At 52.0% G+C, this 22,400-nt stretch overlaps 1 protein-coding gene across 1 annotated transcript in view; it reads left to right on the top strand.

Moving 5' to 3' along the window:
* Positions 1 to 22,400, top strand: part of LOC129861885 (sodium/potassium/calcium exchanger 1-like) — a 103,040-nt gene that overhangs the window by 5,208 nt on the left and 75,432 nt on the right. The window contains exon 3 of the mRNA XM_055933054.1: positions 10,892 to 10,951. Coding sequence (XP_055789029.1) covers positions 10,892 to 10,951 — 60 coding nt within the window. The remainder of the gene's footprint in view (positions 1 to 10,891; positions 10,952 to 22,400) is intronic.

Below are 22,400 nucleotides of genomic sequence, written 5' to 3'. Positions count from 1 at the left end.
CCACTGTCTTGATGTAGGCCAAGGGTGTCCACTGTCTTGATGTAGGCCAAGGGTGTCCACTGTCTTGATGTAGGCCAAGGGTGTCCACTGTCTTGATGTAGGCCAAGGGTGCCCACTGTCTTGATGTAGGCCAAGGGTGTCCACTGTCTTGATGTAGGCCAAGGGTGTCCACTGTCTTGATGTAGGCCAAGGGTGTCCACTGTCTTGATGTAGGCCAAGGGTGTCCACTGTCTTGATGTAGGCCAAGGGTGCCCACTGTCTTGATGTAGGCCAAGGGTGTCCACTGTCTTGATGTAGGCCAAGGGTGCCCACTGTCTTGATGTAGGCCAAGGGTGCCCACTGTCTTGATGTAGGCCAAGGGTGTCCACTGTCTTGATGTAGGCCAAGGGTGTCCACTGTCTTGATGTAGGCCAAGGGTGTCCACTGTCTTGATGTAGGCCAAGGGTGCCCACTGTCTTGATGTAGGCCAAGGGTGTCCACTGTCTTGATGTAGGCCAAGGGTGTCCACTGTCTTGATGTAGGCCAAGGGTGTCCACTGTCTTGATGTAGGCCAAGGGTGTCCACTGTCTTGATGTAGGCCAAGGGTGCCCACTGTCTTGATGTAGGCCAAGGGTGTCCACTGTCTTGATGTAGGCCAAGGGTGCCCACTGTCTTGATGTAGGCCAAGGGTGCCCACTGTCTTGATGTAGGCCAAGGGTGTCCACTGTCTTGATGTAGGCCAAGGGTGTCCACTGTCTTGATGTAGGCCAAGGGTGTCCACTGTCTTGATGTAGGCCAAGGGTGTCCAACTCTTTTTGCCCCATGGGCTGCATTCGGTTCTCAACAAGGTCCAAAGGGCCACACTGAAACTTGGTTATATTTCCTTGCCGTCAACATTTGCTAAACATTGTCCTCTATCCATCGTTTTGGGAAATTTCAATGCTCTCGGACTGTCTAGCTTTCATTTAAGTGATTATTAGCTGGAAACAGTCAAACCCTATGAATGTAGGTCCCGTGTCATTTCGACACCGTTTCCATTTGGTTTGAGTCCTTTAAACTGTAATGAGCTCGTTTCCATTTGGTTTGAGTCCTTTAAACTGTATTGAGCTCGTTGCACAAAATGGGTTTTATTTTTAAATCCCATGATTATTATTTCTGTTGACAGCAGCGTAGCCTAGTGGTTAGAGTGGAGGGGCGGCAGGTAGCCTAGTGGTTAGAGTGGAGGGGTGGCAGCGTAGCCTCGTGGTTAGAGTGGAGGGGTGGCAGCGTAGCCTAGTGGTTAGAGTGGAGGGGTGGCAGTGTAGCCTAGTGGTTAGAGTGGAGGGGCGGCAGGTAGCCTAGTGGTTAGAGTGGAGGGGCGGTAGGTAGCCTAGTGGTTAGAGTGGAGGGGTGGTAGGTAGCCTAGTGGTTAGAGTGGAGGGGCGGCAGGTACCCTAGTGGTTAGAGTGGAGGGGCGGCAGGTAACCTAGTGGTTAGAGTGGAGGGGCGGCAGGTACCCTAGTGGTTAGAGTGGAGGGGCGGCAGGTACCCTAGTGGTTAGAGTGGAGGGGCGGCAGGTACCCTAGTGGTTAGAGTGGAGGGGCGGCAGGTACCCTAGTGGTTAGAGTGGAGGGGCGGCAGGTACCCTAGTGGTTAGAGGGGAGGGGCGGCAGGTACCCTAGTGGTTAGAGTGGAGGGGCGGCAGGTACCCTAGTGGTTAGAGTGGAGGGGCGGCAGGTACCCTAGTGGTTAGAGTGGAGGGGTGGTAGGTAGCCTAGTGGTTAGAGTGGAGGGGCGGCAGGTAGCCTAGTGGTTAGAGAGTGGGGGGCAGGTAGCCTAGTGGTTAGAGTGGAGGGGCGGCAGGTAGCCTAGTGGTTAGAGTGGAGGGGCGGCAGGTACCCTAGTGGTTAGAGTGGAGGGGTGGCAGTGTAGCCTAGTGGTTAGAGTGGAGGGGTGGCAGTGTAGCCTAGTGGTTAGAGTGGAGGGGCGGCAGCGTAGCCTAGTGGTTAGAGTGGAGGGGCGGCAGCGTAGCCAAGTGGTTAGAGTGGAGGGGCGGCAGCGTAGCCTAGTGGTTAGAGTGGAGGGGCGGCAGGTAGCCTAGTGGTTAGAGTGGAGGGGCGGCAGGTAGCCTAGTGGTTAGAGTGGGGGGCGGCAGGTAGCCTAGTGGTTAGAGTGGAGGGGTGTCAGGTAGCCTAGTGGTTAGAGTGTAGGGACGGTAGGTAGCCTAGTGGTTAGAGTGGAGGGGTGTCAGGTAGACTAGTGGTTAGAGTGTGGGGACGGCAGGTAGCCTAGTGGTTAGAGCGGAGGGGTGGCAGGTAGCCTAGTGGTTAGAGTGTAGGGACGGCAGGTAGCCTAGTGGTTAGAGCGGAGGGGTGGCAGGTAGCCTAGTGGTTAGAGTGGAGGGACGGCAGGTAGACTAGTGGATAGAGTGGAGGGGTGTCAGGTAGCCTAGTGGTTAGAGTGGAGGGGTGGCAGGTAGCCTAGTAGTTAGAGTGGAGGGGCTGCAGGTGGCCTAGTGGTTAGAGTGGAGGTGCGGCAGGTAGCCTAGTGGTTAGAGTGGAGGGGTGTCAGGTAGCCTAGTGGTTAGAGTGGAGGGGTGTCAGGTAGCCTAGTGGTTAGAGTGGAGGGGTGTCAGGTAGCCTAGTTGTTATAGTGGAGGGGTGTCAGGTAGCCTAGTGGTTAGAGTGGAGGGGTGTCAGGTAGCCTAGTGGTTAGAGTGGAGGGGTGTCAGGTAGCCTAGTGGTTAGAGTGTAGGGGCGGCAGGTCGCCTAGAGGTTAGAGCGGAGGGGTGGCAGGTAGCCTAGTGGTTAGAGTTGTGGGACGGCAGGTAGCCTAGTGGTTAGAGCGGAGGGGTGGCAGGTAGCCTAGTGGTTAGAGTGTAGAGGCGGCAGGTAGCCTAGTGGTTAGAGTGGAAGGGTGTCAGGTAGCCTAGTGGTTAGAGTGGAGGGGAGGCAGGGTAGCCTAGTGGTTAGAGAGGAGGGGCGGCAGGTAGCCTAGTGGTTAGAGTGGAGGGGCGGCAGGTAGACAAGTGGTTAGAGTGGAGGGGTGGCAGGTAGCCTAGTGGTTAGAGTGGAGGGGTGGCAGTGTAGCCTAGTGGTTAGAGTGGAGGGGTGGCAGTGTAGCCTAGTGGTTAGAGTGGCAGGTAGCCTAGTGGTTAGAGTGGAGGGGTGACAGGTAGCCTCGTGGTTAGAGTGGAGGGGTGGCAGGTAGCCTAGTGGTTAGAGCGTTGGACCAGTAACCAGCAGGTAGCCTAGTGGTTAGAGCGTTGGACTAGTAACCAGCGGGTTGCCTAGTGGTTAGAGCGTTGGGTCAGTAACCAGCAGGTAGCCTAGTGGTTAGAGTGTTGGACTAGTAACCAGCGAGTAGCCTAGTGGTTAGAGTGTTGAACTAGTAACCAGCAGGTAGCCTAGTGGTTAGAGTGTTGGACTAGTAACCAGCAGGTAGCCTAGTGGTTAGAGTGTTGGACTAGTAACCAGCAGGTAGCCTAGTGGTTAGAGCGTTGGACTAGTAACCAGCAGGTAGCCTAGTGGTTAGAGCGTTGGACAAGTAACCAGCAGGTATCCTAGTGGGTAGAGCGTTGGGACAGTAACCAGCAGGTAGCCTAGTGGTTAGAGCGTTGGACCAGTAACCAGCAGGTAGCCTAGTGGTAAGAGCGTTGGGCCAGTAACCAGCAGGTAGCCTAGTGGTTATAGTGGAGTGTTGGGACAGTAACCAGCAGGTAGCCTAGTGGTTAGAGTGGAGTGTTGGGCCAGTAACCAGCAGGTAGCCTAGTGGTTAGAGTGTTGGACCAGTAACCAGCAGGTAGCCTAGTGGTTAGAGTGTTGGACCAGTAACCAGCAGGTAGCCTAGTGGTTAGAGCGTTGGACTAGTAACCAGCAGGTAGCCTAGTGGTTAGAGCGTTGGACCAGTAACCAGCAGGTAGCCTAGTGGTTAGAGTGTTGGGCCAGTAACCAGCAGGTAGCCTAGTGGTTAGAGCGTTGGACTAGTAACCGGCAGGTAGCCTAGTGTTTAGAGCGTTGGACTAGTAACCAGCAGGTAGCCTAGTGGTTAGAGTGTTGGACTAGTAACCAGCAGGTAGCCTAGTGGTTAGAGTGTTGGACTAGTAACCAGCAGGTAGCCTAGTGGTTAGAGCGTTGGACTAGTAACCAGCGGGTAGCCTAGTGGTTAGAGTGTTGGACTAGTAACCAGCAGGTAGCCTAGTGGTTAGAGCGTTGGACTAGTAACCAGCGGGTAGCCTAGTGGTCAGAGAATCAAAGGCTGGCTCCTGTGTTTTTAGAATCAGAGGCTGGCTCCTGTGTTAGGAGAATCAGAGGCTGGCTCCTGTGTAAGGAGAATCGGAGGCTGGCTCCTGTGTTAGGAGAATCGGAGGCTGGCTCCTGTGTTAGGAGAATCAGAGGCTGGCTCCTGTGTTAGGAGAATCAGAGGCTGGCTCCTGTGTTAGGAGAATCAGAGGCTGGCTCCTGTGTTAGGAGAATCAGAGGCTGGCTCCTGTGTTAGGAGAATCAGAGGCTGGCTCCTGTGTTAGGAGAATCAGAGGCTGGCTCCTGTGTTAGGAGAATCAGAGGCTGGCTCCTGTGTTAGGAGAATCAGAGGCTGGCTCCTGTGTTAGGAGAATCAGAGGCTGGCTCCTGTGTTAGGAGAATCAGAGGCTGGCCCCTGTGTTCGGAGAATCAGAGGCTGGCTCCTGTGTTAGGAGAATCGGAGGCTGGCTCCTGTGTTAGGAGAATCAGAGGCTGGCTCCTGTGTTAGGAGAATCAGAGGCTGGCTCCTGTGTTAGGAGAATCGGAGGCTAGCTCCTGTGTTATTAGAATCAGAGGCTGGATCCTGTGTTAGGAGAATCAGAGGCTGGCTCCTGAGTTAGGAGAATCAGAGGCTGGCTCCTGAGTTAGGAGAATCAGAGGCTGGCCCCTGTGTTAGGAGAATCGGAGGCTGGCTCCTGTGTTATTAGAATCGGAGGCTGGCTCCTGTGTTATTAGAATCAGAGGCTGGCTCCTGTGTTAGGAGAATCAGAGGCTGGCTCCTGTGTTAGAAGATTCAGAGGCTGGCTCCTTTGTTAGGAGAATCAGAGGCTGGCTCCTGTGTTAGGAGAATCAGAGGCTGGCTCCTGTGTTATTAGAATCGGAGGCTTGCTCCTGTGTTATTAGAATCGGAGGCTGGCTCCTGTGTTAGGAGAATCAGAGGCTGGCCCCTGTGTTAGGAGAATCAGAGGCTGGCCCCTGTGTTAGGAGAATCAGAGGCTGGCCCCTGTGTTAGGAGAATCAGAGGCTGACCCCTGTGTTATTAGAATCAGAGGCTGGCTCCTGTGTTAGGAGAATCAGAGGCTGGCTCCTGTGTTAGGAGAATCAGAGGCTGGCCCCTGTGTTCGGAGAATCAGAGGCTGGCTCCTGTGTTCGGAGAATCGGAGGCTGGCTCCTGTGTTAGGAGAATCGGAGGCTGGCCCCTGTGTTAGGAGGATCAGAGGCTGGCCCCTGTGTTAGGAGAATCAGAGGCTGGCCCCTGTGTTAGGAGAATCAGAGGCTGGCCCCTGTGTTAGGAGAATCAGAGGCTGGCACCTGTGTTATTAGAATCAGAGGCTGGCTCCTGTGTTAGGAGAATCAGAGGCTGGCTCCTGTGTTAGGAGAATCGGAGGCTGGCCCCTGTGTTAGGAGAATCAGAGGCTGGCTCCTGTGTTAGGAGAATCAGAGGCTGGCCCCTGTGTTCGGAGAATCAGAGGCTGGCCTCTGTGTTCGGAGAATCAGAGGCTGGCCCCTGTGTTCGGAGAATCGGAGGCTGGCTCCTGTGTTCGGAGAATCGGAGGCTGGCTCCTGTGTTAGGAGAATCGGAGGCTGGCTCCTGTGTTAGGAGAATCAGAGGCTGGCTCCTGTGTTAGGAGAATCAGAGGCTGGCTCCTGTGTTAGGAGAATCAGAGGCTGGCTCCTGTGTTAGGAGAATCGGAGGCTGGCTCCTGTGTTAGGAGAATCGGAGGCTGGCTCCTGTGTTAGGAGAATCAGAGGCTGGCTCCTGTGTTAGGAGAATCAGAGGCTGGCTCCTGTGTTAGGAGAATCAGGTGGCTGGCTCCTGTGTTATTAGAATCGGAGGCTGGCTCCTGTGTTAGGAGAATCGGAGGCTGGCTCCTGTGTTAGGAGCCAGCCTCCGATTCTCCTGTGGTAGGAGAATCAGAGGCTGGCTCCTTTTTTAGGAGAATCAGAGGCTGGCTCCTGTGTTATTAGAATCAGAGGCTGGCTCCTGTGTTATTAGAATCAGGTGGCTGGCTCCTATGTTAGGAGAATCGGAGGCTGGCTCCTTTGTTAGGAGAATCAGAGGCTGGCTCCTTTGTTAGGAGAATCAGAGGCTGGCTCCTGTGTTAGGAGAATCAGAGGCTGGCTCCTGTGTTAGGAGAATCAGAGGCTGGCTCCTGTGTTAGGAGAATCAGAGGCTTGCTCCTGTGTTAGGAGAATCAGAGGCTGGCCCCTGTGTTAGGAGAATCAGAGGCTGGCTCCTGTGTTAGGAGAATCAGAGGCTGGCTCCTGTGTTAGGAGAATCAGAGGCTGGCTCCTGTGTTAGGAGAATCAGAGGCTGGCTCCTGTGTTAGGAGAATCAGAGGCTGGCTCCTGTGTTAGGAGAATCAGAGGCTGGCTCCTGTGTTAGGAGAATCAGAGGCTGGCTCCTGTGTTAGGAGAATCAGAGGCTGGCTCCTGTGTTAGGAGAATCAGAGGCTGGCACCTGTGTTAGGAGAATCAGAGGCTGGCTCCTGTGTTAGGAGAATCAGAGGCTGGCTCCTGTGTTAGGAGAATCAGAGGCTGGCTCCTGTGTTAGGAGAATCAGAGGCTGGCTCCTGTGTTAGGAGAATCAGAGGCTGGCTCCTGTGTTAGGAGGATCAGAGGCTGGCTCCTGTGTTAGGAGAATCAGAGGCTGGCTCCTGTGTTAGGAGAATCAGAGGCTGGCTCCTGTGTTAGGAGAATCGGAGGCTGGCTCCTGTGTTAGGAGAATCAGAGGCTGGCTCCTTTGTTAGGAGAATCAGAGGCTGGCTCCTGTGTTATTAGAATCAGAGGCTGGCTCCTGTGTTAGGAGAATCGGAGGCTGGCTCCTGTGTTAGGAGAATCGGAGGCTGGCTCCTGTGTTAGGAGAATCGGAGGCTGGCTCCTGTGTTAGGAGAATCGGAGGCTGGCTCCTGTGTTAGGAGAATCAGAGGCTGGCCCCTGTGTTAGGAGAATCAGAGGCTGGCTCCTGTGTTAGGAGAATCAGAGGCTGGCTCCTGTGTTAGGAGAATCAGAGGCTGGCTCCTGTGTTAGGAGAATCAGAGGCTGGCTCCTGTGTTAGAAGAATCGGAGGCTGGCTCCTGTGTTAGGAGAATCGGAGGCTGGCTCCTGTGTTAGGAGAATCGGAGGCTGGCTCCTGTGTTAGGAGAATCGGAGGCTGGCTCCTGTGTTAGGAGAATCGGAGGCTGACTCCTGTGTTATTAGAATCAGAGGCTGGCCCCTGTGTTAGGAGAATCGGAGGCTGGCTCCTGTGTTATTAGAATCAGAGGCTGGCCCCTGTGTTAGGAGAATCAGAGGCTGGCCCCTGTGTTAGGAGAATCAGAGGCTGGCCCCTGTGTTATTAGAATCAGAGGCTGACTCCTGTGTTATTAGAATCAGAGGCTGGCCCCTGTGTTATTAGAATCAGAGGCTGGCCCCTGTGTTAGGAGAATCAGAGGCTGGCTCCTGTGTTATTAGAATCAGAGGCTGGCCCCTGTGTTAGGAGAATCAGAGGCTGGCCCCTGTGTTAGGAGAATCAGAGGCTGGCCCCTGTGTTAGGAGAATCAGAGGCTGGCTCCTGTGTTAGGAGAATCAGAGGCTGGCTCCTGTGTTAGGAGAATCAGAGGCTGGCTCCTGTGTTAGGAGAATCAGAGGCTGGCTCCTGTGTTAGGAGAATCAGAGGCTGGCTCCTGTGTTAGGAGAATCAGAGGCTGGCTCCTGTGTTAGGAGAATCAGAGGCTGGCTCCTGTGTTAGGAGAATAGGAGGCTGGCTCCTGTGTTAGGAGAATCGGAGGCTGGCTCCTGTGTTAGGAGAATCGGAGGCTGGCTCCTGTGTTAGGAGAATCGGAGGCTGGCTCCTGTGTTAGGAGAATCAGAGGCTGGCTCCTGTGTTAGGAGAATCAGAGGCTGGCTCCTGTGTTAGGAGAATCGGAGGCTGGCTCCTGTGTTAGGAGAATCGGAGGCTGGCTCCTGTGTTATTAGAATCAGAGGCTGGCCCCTTTGTTAGGAGAATCGGAGGCTGGCTCCTGTGTTATTAGAATCAGAGGCTGGCCCCTGTGTTAGGAGAATCAGAGGCTGGCCCCTGTGTTAGGAGAATCAGAGGCTGGCCCCTGTGTTATTAGAATCAGAGGCTGGCTCCTGTGTTATTAGAATCAGAGGCTGGCCCCTGTGTTATTAGAATCAGAGGCTGGCCCCTGTGTTAGGAGAATCAGAGGCTGGCTCCTGTGTTATTAGAATCAGAGGCTGGCCCCTGTGTTAGGAGAATCAGAGGCTGGCCCCTGTGTTAGGAGAATCAGAGGCTGGCCCCTGTGTTAGGAGAATCAGAGGCTGGCCCCTGTGTTAGGAGAATCAGAGGCTGGCCCCTGTGTTAGGAGAATCAGAGGATGGCTCCTGTGTTAGGAGAATCAGAGGCTGGCCCCTGTGTTAGGAGAATCGGAGGCTGGCTCCTGTGTTAGGAGAATCAGAGGCTGGCCCCTGTGTTAGGAGAATCAGAGGCTGGCCCCTGTGTTAGGAGAATCAGAGGATGGCTCCTGTGTTAGGAGAATCAGAGGCTGGCCCCTGTGTTAGGAGAATCGGAGGCTGGCTCCTGTGTTAGGAGAATCAGAGGCTGGCTCCTGTGTTAGGAGAATCAGAGGCTGGCTCCTGTGTTAGGAGAATCAGAGGCTGGCTCCTGTGTTAGGAGAATCAGAGGCTGGCTCCTGTGTTAGGAGAATCAGAGGCTGGCTCCTGTGTTAGGAGAATCAGAGGCTGGCTCCTGTGTTAGGAGAATCAGAGGCTGGCTCCTGTGTTAGGAGAATCAGAGGCTGGCTCCTGTGTTAGGAGAATCAGAGGCTGGCTCCTGTGTTAGGAGAATCAGAGGCTGGCTCCTGTGTTAGGAGAATCAGAGGCTGGCTCCTGTGTTAGGAGAATCGGAGGCTGGCTCCTGTGTTAGGAGAATCAGAGGCTGGCTCCTGTGTTAGGAGAATCAGAGGCTGGCTCCTGTGTTAGGAGAATCAGAGGCTGGCTCCTGTGTTAGGAGAATCAGAGGCTGGCTCCTGTGTTAGGAGAATCAGAGGCTGGCTCCTGTGTTAGGAGAATCGGAGGCTGGCTCCTGTGTTAGGAGAATCAGAGGCTGGCTCCTGTGTTAGGAGAATCAGAGGCTGGCTCCTGTGTTAGGAGAATCGGAGGCTGGCTCCTGTGTTAGGAGAATCAGAGGCTGGCTCCTGTGTTAGGAGAATCGGAGGCTGGCTCCTGTGTTAGGAGAATCAGAGGCTGGCTCCTGTGTTAGGAGAATCAGAGGCTGGCTCCTGTGTTAGGAGAATCAGAGGCTGGCTCCTGTGTTAGGAGAATCGGAGGCTGGCTCCTGTGTTATTAGAATCAGAGGCTGGCCCCTGTGTTATTAGAATCAGAGGCTGGCTCCTGTGTTAGGAGAATCAGAGGCTGGCTCCTGTGTTAGGAGAATCAGAGGCTGGCTCCTGTGTTAGGAGAATCAGAGGCTGGCTCCTGTGTTAGGAGAATCAGAGGCTGGCTCCTGTGTTAGGAGAATCATGTCATACAGCTCATTATTCATCTGGTTCCCTCAAACACGCGTGGATGCCATGATTAAGCCATATATCTCCTTCAAAATCCCTCCATAAACTTAATCCAAGTTTTTAAGGCAGATGTTGTTGATCAAAGGCTCTAATTCAGCCATATTTCCTGTAAAGTAAAAGCATGTTCTCAAAGCAAATGATACAGCCATACCTCATTCAAAATCAGATGTTGTTGATCAAACATGATGGGTCATTCACTCCGGGTGAGTCATTCACTCACTGATGAGTCGTGTATTCACTGATGAGTCATTTACTCACTGATGAGTCGTGTATTCACTGATGAGTCATTTACTCACTGATGAGTCATTCACTCACTGATGAGTTGTGTATTCACTGATGAGTCATTCACTCACTGATGAGTCATTCACTCACTGATGAGTTGTGTATTCACTGATGAGTCATTCACTCACTGATGAGTTGTGTATTCACTGATGAGTCATTCACTCACCGATGAGTCACTCACTCACCCGATGAGTCATTCACTCACCGATGAGTCATTCACTCACTGATGAGTCGTGTATTCACTGATGAGTCATTCACTCACCGATGAGTCATTCACTCACCGATGAGTCATTCACTCACCCGATGAGTCATTCACTCACGATGAGTCATTCACTCACTGATGATCGTCATCGTTCTTTCTGGTTCATCAGCAACTGCAGTGCAGCGTGGGCAGTTCTGGTTCTTTAATAAGGGAGAGCCGAGACTGAGAGCATCACTTGAGATGGGAATGACATCTGTGTACACACACCTGGTGTTGTTGGGAGTGGGAGGAGTCTTACCTAGGCCCTTGCTGATCAAAGAACCAAAGCTGATCACGCAACCCTTACAAGCCTGAGGGGCTGCAGTGATACACACTCTATTACTTGAAGCATCAACATATACACCTAACTCCTGTAATGGTGATTGAGCATTATATAGACTACATAGGGTAAGAGGCATGCTTCATCAGGGATTGTTGTTGCGCCCGATACGTAATTCCCATATTACAACCAAAACATTATGTATGTACTGTATGTACTGTAGCTGTGAGCTTTACTGCCTCTCCTTTATATAAACAAATATGTTGGGAAATATGTTTGTCCATTTGAAGGGGTGGCGTGTTCTGGAATGTTTTAACATCTGGTGAATCCTTGTTGTCCACAGGACAAGACAGCAAGTCAGAATAGTAGCCCTCCTGCCGCAGAAGACAAGAAACTATTAAAGGTAAACAACTAGACAGCAAGTCAGAATAGTAGCCCTCCTGCCGCAGAAGACAAGAAACTATTAAAGGTAAACCAGTAGACAGTGATCAAGTAGTAGTTTAGCAGGATCCCCAATAGTAGTTTATCAGGATCCCCAGTAGTAATTTAGTAGGATCCCCTGTAGTAATTTAGTAGGATCCCCAGTAGTAGTTTAGTAGGATCCCCAGTAGTAGTTTAGTAGGATCCCCAGTAGTAGTTTATCAGGATCCCCAGTAGTAGTTTATCAGGATCCCCAGTAGTAGTTTATCAGGATCCCCAGTAGTAGTTTATCAGGATCCCCAGTAGTAGTTTAGTAGGATCCCCAGTAGTAGTTTATCAGGATCCCCAGTAGTAGTTTATCAGGATCCCCAGTAGTAGTTTATCAGGATCCCCAGTAGTAGTTTATCAGGATCCCCAGTAGTAGTTTAGTAGGATCCCCAGTAGTAGTTTATCAGGATCCCCAGTAGTAGTTTATCAGGATCCCCAGTAGTAGTTTATCAGGATCCCCAGTAGTAGTTTAGTAGGATCCCCAGTAGTAGTTTATCAGGATCCCCAGTAGTAGTTTATCAGGATCCCCAGTAGTAGTTTATCAGGATCCCCAGTAGTAGTTTATCAGGATCCCCAGTAGTAGTTTAGTAGGATCCCCAGTAGTAGTTTATCAGGATCCCCAGTAGTAGTTTATCAGGATCCCCAGTAGTAGTTTATCAGGATCCCCAGTAGTAGTTTAGTAGCATCCCCAGTAGTAGTGTATCAGGATCCCCAGTAGTAGTTTATCAGGATCCCTAGTAGTAGTTTATCAGGATCCCCAGTAGTAGTTTAGTAGGATCCCCAGTAGTAGTTTATCAGGATCCCCAGTAGTAGTTTATCAGGATCCCCAGTAGTGGTTTATCAGGATCCCCAGTAGTAGTTTAGTAGGATCCCCAGTAGTAGTTTATCAGGATCCCCAGTAGTAGTTTAGTAGGATCCCCAGTAGTAGTTTATCAGGATCCCCAGTAGTAATTTATCAGGATCCCCAGTAGTAATTTATCAGGATCCCCAGTAGTAATTTATCAGGATCCCCAGCAGTAGTTTAGTAGGATCCCCAATAGTAATTTAGTAGGATCCCCAGTAGTAATTTCTCACCCCTTTCTCCCTCTCGCCTCTCGCTCTCGATCTCACCTCTCTCGATCTCACCTCTCTCTCTCTTGATCTCACCTCTCTCTCTCTCTCGATCTCACCTCTCTCTCTCGATCTCACCTCTCTCTCTCGATCTCACCTCTCTCTCTCTCTCGATCTCACCTCTCTCTATCTCTCGATCTCACCTCTCTCTCTCTCTCGATCTCACCTCTCTCTCTCTCTCGATCTCACCTCTCTCTCTCTCTCGATCTCACCTCTCTCTCTCTCTCGATCTCACCTCTCTCTCTCTCTCGATCTCACCTCTCTCTCTCTCGATCTCACCTCTCTCTCTCTCTCGATCTCACCTCTCTCTCTCGATCTCATCTCTCTCTCTCTCGATCTCATCTCTCTCTCTCTCGATCTCACCTCTCTCTCTCTCGATCTCACCTCTCTCTCTCAACAATCTCACCTCTCTCTCTCAACAATCTCACCTCTCTCTCTCAACAATCTCACCTCTCTCTCTCAACAATCTCACCTCTCTCTCTCGATCTCACCTCTCTCTCTCTCGATCTCACCTCTCTCTCTCTCGATCTCACCTCTCTCTCTCTCGATCTCACCTCTCTCTCTCTCGATCTCATCTCTCTCTCTCTCGATCTCACCTCTCTCTCTCTCTCGATCTCACCTCTCTCTCTCAACAATCTCACCTCTCTCTCTCACCTCTCTGTCTCAATCTCACCTCTCTGTCTCTCTCTCGATCTCACCTCTCTCTCTCTCTCGATCTCACCTCTCTCTCTCTCTCGATCTCACCTCTCTCTCTCTCAATATCACCTCTCTCTCTCGATCTCACCTCTCTCTCTCTCTCGATCTCACCTCTCTCTCTCTCTCGATCTCACCTCTCTCTCTCTCAATATCACCTCTCTCTCTCGATCTCACCTCTCTCTCTCGATCTCACCTCTCTCTCTCAATCTCACCTCTCTCTCAACAATCTCACCTCTCAATCTCACCTCTCTCTCCCTCTCTCTCAATCTATCTCTCTCTCGCTCTCAATCAATCTCACCTCTCTCTCTCGCTCTCAATCAATCTCACCTCTCTTTCTCTCTCAATCTCACCTTTCTCTCTCTCTCAATCTCACCTCTCTCTCTCTCTCTCAATCTCAACTTTCTCTCAATCACATCTCTCTCTCAATCTCACCTCTCTCTCAATCTCACCTCTCTCTCAATCTCACCTCTCTCTCTCAATCTCACCTCTCTCTCTCAATCTCACCTCTCTCTCAACATTCTCACCTCTCTCTCAATCTCACCTCTCTCTCTCTCTCTCTCTCTCTCTCTCTCTCTCAATCTCATCTCTCTCTCGCTCTCAATCAATCTCACCTCTCTCTCTCGCTCTCAATCAATCTCACCTCTCTCTCTCTCTCAATCTCACCTCTCTCTCTCTCTCTCAATCTCACCTCTCTCTCTCTCTCTCTCAATCTCACCTCTCTCTCTCTCTCTCAATCTCACCTCTCTCTCTCTCTCTCTCTCAATCTCAACTCTCTCTCAATCTCACCTCTCTCTCAATCTCAACTCTCTCTCAATGTCACCTCTCTCTCAATCTCACCTCTCTCTCACCTCTCACCTCTCTCTCGATCTCACCTCTCACCTCTCTCTCGATCTCACCTCTCACCTCTCTCTCTCGATCTCACCTCTCACCTCTCTCTCTCGATCTCACCTCTCTCTCGATCTCACCTCTCTCTCAATCTCACCTCTCTCTCTCCCTCTCTCTCAATCTCACCTCTCTCTCCTTATCTCACCTCTCACCTCTCTCGATCTCACCTCTCACCTCTCTCTCGATCTCACCTCTCACCTCTCTCTCGATCTCACCTCTCACCTCTCTCTCGATCTCACCTCTCACCTCTCTCTCGATCTCACCTCTCACCTCTCTCTCGATCTCACCTCTCACCTCTCTCTCGATCTCACCTCTCACCTCTCTCTCGATCTCACCTCTCACCTCTCTCTCTCAATCTCACCTCTCTCTCAATATCACCTCTCTCTCAATCTCATCTCTCTCTCTCCCTCTCTCTCAATCTCACCTCTCTCTCACCTCTCACCTCTCTCTCGATCTCACCTCTCACCTCTCTCGATCTCACCTCTCACATCTCTCTCGATCTCACCTCTCACCTCTCTCTCGATCTCACCTCTCACCTCTCTCGATCTCACCTCTCACCTCTCTCTCGATCTCACCTCTCTCTCGATCTCACCTCTCTCTCGATCTCACCTCTCTCTCGATCTCACCTCTCTCTCGATCTCACCTCTCTCTCGATCTCACCTCTCTCTCGATCTCACCTCTCACCTCTCTCTCGATCTCACCTCTCACCTCTCTCTCAATCTCACCTCTCTGTCTCAATCTCACCTCTCTGTCTCTCTCTCGATCTCACCTCTCTCTCTCTCTCGATCTCACCTCTCTCTCTCTCTCGATCTCACCTCTCTCTCTCTCAATATCACCTCTCTCTCTCGATCTCACCTCTCTCTCTCTCTCGATCTCACCTCTCTCTCTCTCTCGATCTCACCTCTCTCTCTCTCAATATCACCTCTCTCTCTCGATCTCACCTCTCTCTCTCGATCTCACCTCTCTCTCTCAATCTCACCTCTCTCTCAACAATCTCACCTCTCAATCTCACCTCTCTCTCCCTCTCTCTCAATCTCATCTCTCTCTCGCTCTCAATCAATCTCACCTCTCTCTCTCGCTCTCAATCAATCTCACCTCTCTTTCTCTCTCAATCTCACCTCTCTCTCTCTCTCAATCTCACCTCTCTCTCTCTCTCTCAATCTCAACTCTCTCTCAATCACACCTCTCTCTCAATCTCACCTCTCTCTCAATCTCACCTCTCTCTCAATCTCACCTCTCAATCTCAATCTCACCTCTCTCTCTCAATCTCACCTCTCTCTCAACATTCTCACCTTTCTCTCAATCTCACCTCTCTCTCTCTCTCTCTCTCTCTCTCTCTCTCAATCTCATCTCTCTCGCTCTCAATCAATCTCATCTCTCTCTCGCTCTCAATCAATCTCACCTCTCTCTCTCGCTCTCAATCTCACCTCTCTCTCTCTCTCTCAATCTCACCTCTCTCTCTCTCTCTCTCTCAATCTCACCTCTCTCTCTCGCTCTCAATCTCACCTCTCTCTCTCTCTCTCAATCTCAACTCTCTCTCAATCTCTCTCTCAATCTCACCTCTCTCTCTCTCTCTCAATCTCACCTCTCTCTCTCTCTCTCTCTCAATCTCAACTCTCTCTCAATCTCACCTCTCTCTCAATCTCAACTCTCTCTCAATGTCACCTCTCTCTCAATCTCACCTCTCTCTCACCTCTCACCTCTCTCTCGATCTCACCTCTCACCTCTCTCTCGATCTCACCTCTCACCTCTCTCTCTCGATCTCACCTCTCACCTCTCTCTCTCGGTCTCACCTCTCTCTCGATCTCACCTCTCTCTCAATCTCACCTCTCTCTCTCCCTCTCTCTCAATCTCACCTCTCTCTCCTTATCTCACCTCTCACCTCTCTCTCCTTATCTCACCTCTCACCTCTCTCGATCTCACCTCTCACCTCTCTCTCGATCTCACCTCTCACCTCTCTCTCGATCTCACCTCTCACCTCTCTCTCGATCTCACCTCTCACCTCTCTCTCGATCTCACCTCTCACCTCTCTCTCGATCTCACCTCTCACCTCTCTCTCGATCTCACCTCTCACCTCTCTCTCTCAATCTCACCTCTCTCTCAATATCACCTCTCTCTCAATCTCATCTCTCTCTCTCCCTCTCTCTCAATCTCACCTCTCTCTCACCTCTCACCTCTCTCTCGATCTCACCTCTCACCTCTCTCGATCTCACCTCTCACATCTCTCTCGATCTCACCTCTCACATCTCTCTCGATCTCACCTCTCACCTCTCTCTCGATCTCACCTCTCACCTCTCTCGATCTCACCTCTCACCTCTCTCTCGATCTCACCTCTCTCTCGATCTCACCTCTCTCTCGATCTCACCTCTCTCTCGATCTCACCTCTCTCTCGATCTCACCTCTCTCTCGATCTCACCTCTCTCTCGATCTCACCTCTCACCTCTCTCTCGATCTCACCTCTCACCTCTCTCTCGATCTCACCTCTCACCTCTCTCTCGATCTCACCTCTCACCTCTCTCTCGATCTCACCTCTCACCTCTCTCTCTCAATCTCACCTCTCACCTCTCTCTCAATCTCACCTCTCTCTCAATATCACCTCTCTCTCTCCCTCTCTCTCAATCTCACCTCTCTCTCACCTCTCACCTCTCTCTCGATCTCACCTCTCACCTCTCTGTCGATCTCACCTCTCACCTCTCTCTCGATCTCACCTCTCACCTCTCTCTCGATCTCACCTCTCACCTCTCTCTCGATCTCACCTCTCACCTCTCTCTCGATCTCACCTCTTACCTCTCTCTCTGAATCTCACCTCTCTCTCTCAATCTCATCTCTCTCTCTCAATCTCACCTCTCTCGATCTCACCTCTCTCGATCTCGATCTCACCTCTCTCTCTCTCGATCTCACCTCTCTCGATCTCACCTCTCTCTCTCTCGATCTCACCTCTCTCGATCTCACCTCTCTCTCTCTCGATCTCACCTCTCTCGATCTCATCTCTCTCGATCTCACCTCTCTCGATCTCACCTCTCTCGATCTCACCTCTCTCGATCTCACCTCTCTCTCTCTCTCGATCTCACCTCTCTCTCTCTCTCTCGATCTCACCTCTCTCTCTCTCTCTCGATCTCACCTCTCTCTCTCTCTCTCTCGATCTCACCTCTCTCGATCTCACCTCTCTCTCTCTCGATCTCACCTCTCTCTCTCTCTCTCGATCTCACCTCTCTCTCTCTCTCTCGATCTCACCTCTCTCTCTCTCTCTCTCTCGATCTCACCTCTCTCGATCTCACCTCTCTCGATCTCACCTCTCTCTCTCTCGATCTCACCTCTCTCTCTCGATCTCACCTCTCTCTCTCTCGATCTCACCTCTCTCTCTCTCGATCTCACCTCTCTCTCTCTCGATCTCACCTCTCTCTCTCGATCTCATCTCTCTCTCTCGATCTCACCTCTCTCTCTCTCGATCTCACCTCTCTCGATCTCACCTCTCTCTCTCTCGATCTCACCTCTCTCGATCTCACCTCTCTCTCTCTCGATCTCACCTCTCTCGATCTCACCTCTCTCGATCTCACCTCTCTCTCTCTCGATCTCACCTCTCTCTCTCTCGATCTCACCTCTCTCGATCTCACCTCTCTCTCTCTCGATCTCACCTCGCTCTCTCTCGATCTCACCTCGCTCTCTCTCGATCTCACCTCTCTCTCTCTCGATCTCACCTCTCTCGATCTCACCTCTCTCTCTCTCGATCTCACCCCTCTCTCTCTCGATCTCACCCCTCTCTCTCTCGATCTCACCCCTCTCTCTCTCGATCTCACCTCTCTCGCTCTCGATCTCACCTCTCTCTCTCGATCTCACCTCTCTCTCTCTCGATCTCACCCCTCTCTCCCTCTCTCGATCTCACCTCTCTCTCTCTCGATCTCACCTCTCTCTCTCTCGATCTCACCTCTCTCTCTCGATCTCACCCCTCTCTCTCTCGATCTCACCCCTCTCTCTCTCAATCTCACCTCTCTCTCTCAATCTCACCTCTCTCTCTCAATCTCACCTCTCTCTCTCGATCTCACCCCTCTCTCTCTCGATCTCACCTCTCTTTCTCTCAATCTCACCTCTCGCTCTCTCTCGATCTCACCTCTCTCTCTCTCGATCTCAACTCTCTCTCTCTCGATCTCACCTCTCGATCTCACCTCTCTCTCTCTCTCTCTCGATCTCACCTCTCTCTCTCTCAATCTCACCTCTCGCTCTCTCTCGATCTCACCTCTCTCTCTCTCGATCTCACCTCTCTCTCTCTCGATCTCACCTCTCGATCTCACCTCTCTCTCTCTCGATCTCACCCCTCTCTCTCTCGATCTCACCCCTCTCTCTCTCGATCTCACCTCTCTCGCTCTCGATCTCACCTCTCTCTCTCGATCTCACCTCTCTCTCTCTCGATCTCACCCCTCTCTCCCTCTCTCGATCTCACCTCTCTCTCTCTCGATCTCACCTCTCTCTCTCTCGATCTCACCTCTCTCTCTCGATCTCACCCCTCTCTCTCTCGATCTCACCCCTCTCTCTCTCAATCTCACCTCTCTCTCTCAATCTCACCTCTCTCTCTCGATCTCACCCCTCTCTCTCTCGATCTCACCTCTCTCTCTCTCAATCTCACCTCTCGCTCTCTCTCGATCTCACCTCTCTCTCTCTCGATCTCACCTCTCTCTCTCTCGATCTCACCTCTCGATCTCACCTCTCTCTCTCTCGATCTCACCCCTCTCTCTCTCTCGATCTCACCTCTCTCTCTCTCGATCTCACCCATCTCTCTCTCGATCTCACCTCTCTCTCTCTCGATCTCACCTCTCTCTCTCTCGATCTCACCTCTCTCTCTCTCGATCTCACCTCTCTCTCTCTCGATCTCACCTCTCTCTCTCGATCTCACCTCTCTCGATCTCACCTCTCTCGATCTCACCTCTCTCTCTCTCGATCTCACCTCTCTCTCTCTCGATCTCACCTCTCTCTCTCTCGATCTCACCTCTCTCTCTCTCGATCTCACCTCTCTCTCTCTCGATCTCACCTCTCTCTCTCTCGATCTCACCTCTCTCTCTCGATCTCACCACTCTCTCTCTCGATCTCACCCCTCTCTCTCTCTCGATCTCACCCCTCTCTCTCTCTCTCTCTTTCTCTCTCTCTCGATCTCACACCTCTCTCTCTTGATCTCACACCTCTCTCTCTTAATCTCACACCTCTCTCTCTCAATCTCACCCCTCTCTCTCTCAATCTCACCCCTCTCTCTCTCTCAATCTCACCTCTCTCTCAATCTCACCTCTCACCTCTCTCTCGATTTCACCTCTCGATCTCACCTCTCGCTCTCGATCTCACCTCTCGCTCGCGATCTCACCTCTCGCTCTCGATCTCACCTCTCGCTCTCGATCTCACCTCTCGCTCTCTCTCAATCTCACCTCTCTCTCTCAATCTCACCTCGCTCTCTCTCGATCTCACCTCGCTCTCTCTCGATCTCACCTCTCTCTCTCTCGATCTCACCTCTCTCGATCTCACCTCTCTCTCTCTCGATCTCACCTCTCTCGATCTCACCTCTCTCTCTCTCGATCTAACCTCTCTCTCTCTCGATCTCACCTCTCTCTCTCTCGATCTCACCTCTCTCTCTCTCGATCTCACCCATCTCTCTCTCGATCTCACCTCTCTCTCTCTCGATCTCACCTCTCTCTCTCTCGATCTCACCTCTCTCTCTCTCGATCTCACCTCTCTCTCTCGATCTCACCTCTCTCGATCTCACCTCTCTCGATCTCACCTCTCTCTCTCTCGATCTCACCTCTCTCTCTCTCGATCTCACCTCTCTCTCTCTCGATCTCACCTCTCTCTCTCTCGATCTCACCTCTCTCTCTCTCGATCTCACCTCTCTCTCTCTCGATCTCACCTCTCTCTCTCTCGATCTCACCTCTCTCGATCTCACCTCTCTCTCTCTCGATCTCACCTCGCTCTCTCTCGATCTCACCCCTCTCTCTCTCGATCTCACCCCTCTCTCTCTCGATCTCACCCCTCTCTCTCTCGATCTCACCCCTCTCTCTCTCGATCTCACCCCTCTCTCTCTCGATCTCACCCCTCTCGCTCTCGATCTCACCTCTCTCTCTCTCGATCTCACCCCTCTCTATCTCGATCTCACCTGTCTCTCTCTCGATCTCACCCCTCTCTCTCTCGATCTCACCTCTCTCTCTCTCTCGATCTCACCTCTCTCTCTCTCGATCTCACCTTTCTCTCTCTCGATCTCACCTCTCTCGATCTCACCTCTCTCGATCTCACCTCTCTCGATCTCACCTCTCTCGATCTCACCTCTCTCTCTCTCGATCTCACGTCTCTCTCTCTCGATCTCACGTCTCTCTCTCTCGATCTCATCTCTCTCTCTCGATCTCACCTCTCTCTCTCGATCTCACCCCTCTCTCTCTCTCGATCTCACCCCTCTCTCTCTCGATCTCACCCCTCTCTCTCTCTCTCTCTCTCTCTCGATCTCACACATCTCTCGATCTCAACTCTCTCGATCTCACCTCTCTCTCTCTCGATCTCACGTCTCTCTCTCTCGATCTCATCTCTCTCTCTCGATCTCACCTCTCTCTCTCGATCTCACCTCTCTCTCTCGATCTCACCTCTCTCTCTCGATCTCACCCCTCTCTCTCTCTCGATCTCACCCCTCTCTCTCTCTCGATCTCACCCCTCTCTCTCTCTCTCTCTCTCTCGATCTCACACCTCTCTCTCTTGATCTCACACCTCTCTCTCTTGATCTCACACCTCTCTCTCTCAATCTCACCCCTCTCTCAATCTCACCTCTCACCTCTCTCTTGATCTCACCTCTCGATCTCACCTCTCGCTCTCGATTTCACCTCTCTCGATCTCACCTCTCGCTCTCGATCTCACCTCTCGCTCTCGATCTCACCTCTCGCTCTCGATCTCACCTCTCGCTCTCGATCTCACCTCTCTCTCTCTCGATCTCACCCCTCTCTCTCTCGATCTCACCCCTCTCTCTCTCGATCTCACCCCTCTCTCTCTCGATCTCACCCCTCTCTCTCTCAATCTCACCTCTCACCTCTCTCTTGATCTCACCTCTCGATCTCACCTCTCGCTCTCGATCTCACCTCTCGCTCGCGATCTCACCTCTCGCTCTCGATCTCACCTCTCTCTCTCGATCTCACCTCTCGCTCTCGATCTCACCTCTCGCTCTCGATCTCACCTCTCGCTCTCGATCTCACCTCTCGCTCTCGATCTCACCTCTCTCTCTCTCGATCTCACCCCTCTCTCTCTCGATCTCACCCCTCTCTCTCTCGATCTCACCCCTCTCTCTCTCGATCTCACCCCTCTCTCTCTCGATCTCACCCCTCTCTCTCTCGATCTCACCCCTCTCTCTCTCTCAATCTCACCCCTCTCTCTCTCTCAATCTCACACCTCTCTCTCTCTCAATCTCACACCTCTCTCTCTCGATCTCACATCTCTCTCTCTCTTGATCTCACACCTCTCTCTCTCTCTCTCTCTCGATCTCACCCCTCTCTCTCTCTCGATCTCACCCCTCTCTCTCTCTCTTGATCTCACCTCTCTCTCCCTCTCTCTCTCTCGATCTCACCTCTCTCTCTCTCGATCTCACCTCTCTCTCTCTCGATCTCACCTCTCTCTCTCTCGATCTCACCTCTCTCTCTCGATCTCACCTCTCTCTCTCTCGATCTCACCTCTCTCGATCTCACCTCTCTCGATCTCACCTCTCTCGATCTCACCTCTCTCGATCTCACCTCTCTCGATCTCACCTCTCTCTCTCTCGATCTCACCTCTCTCTCTCTCGATCTCACCTCTCTCTCTCTCGATCTGACCTCTCTCTCTCTCGATCTCACCCCTCTCTCTCTCGATCTCACCCCTCTCTCTCTCGATCTCACCCCTCTCTCTCTCGATCTCACCCCTCTCTCTCTCGATCTCACCCCTCTCTCTCTCGATCTCACCTCTCTCTCTCGATCTCACCTCTCTCTCTCTCGATCTCACCCCTCTCTCTCTCGATCTCACCTCTCTCTCTCTCGATCTCACCTCTCTCTCTCTCGATCTCACCTCTCTCTCTCTCGATCTCACCTCTCTCTCTCGATCTCACCTCTCTCGATCTCACCTCTCTCGATCTCACCTCTCTCGATCTCACCTCTCTCGATCTCACCTCTCTCTCTCTCGATCTCACCTCTCTATCTCTCGATCTCACCTCTCTCTCTCTCGATCTCACCTCGCTCTCTCTCGATCTCACCTCTCTCTCTCTCGATCTCACCTCTCTCGATCTCACCTCTCTCTCTCTCGATCTCACCCCTCTCTCTCTCGATCTCACCCCTCTCTCTCTCGATCTCACCCCTCTCTCTCTCTCGATCTCACCCCTCTCTCTCTCGATCTCACCCCTCTCGCTCTCGATCTCACCCCTCTTTCTCTCGATCTCACACCTCTCGCTCTCGATCTCACCTCTCTCTCTCGATCTCACCTCTCTCTCTCGATCTCACCTCTCTGTCTCTCGATCTCACCTCTCTCTCTCGATCTCACCCCTCTCTCTCTCTCGATCTCACCCCTCTCTCTCAATCTCACCTCTCTCTCTCAATCTCACCTCTCTCTCTCTCTCGATCTCACCTCTCTCTCTCTCAATCTCACCTCTCGCTCTCTCTCGATCTCACCTCTCTCTCTCTCGATCTCACCTCTCTCTCTCTCGATCTCACCTCTCTCTC

The sequence above is a fragment of the Salvelinus fontinalis genome, chromosome 9 (genome assembly GCF_029448725.1).
Source record: "Salvelinus fontinalis isolate EN_2023a chromosome 9, ASM2944872v1, whole genome shotgun sequence".
Taxonomy (NCBI): domain Eukaryota; kingdom Metazoa; phylum Chordata; class Actinopteri; order Salmoniformes; family Salmonidae; genus Salvelinus; species Salvelinus fontinalis.
Note: the sequence above shows the minus strand (reverse complement) of the source record. Positions and strands in the feature narration are given on the sequence as shown.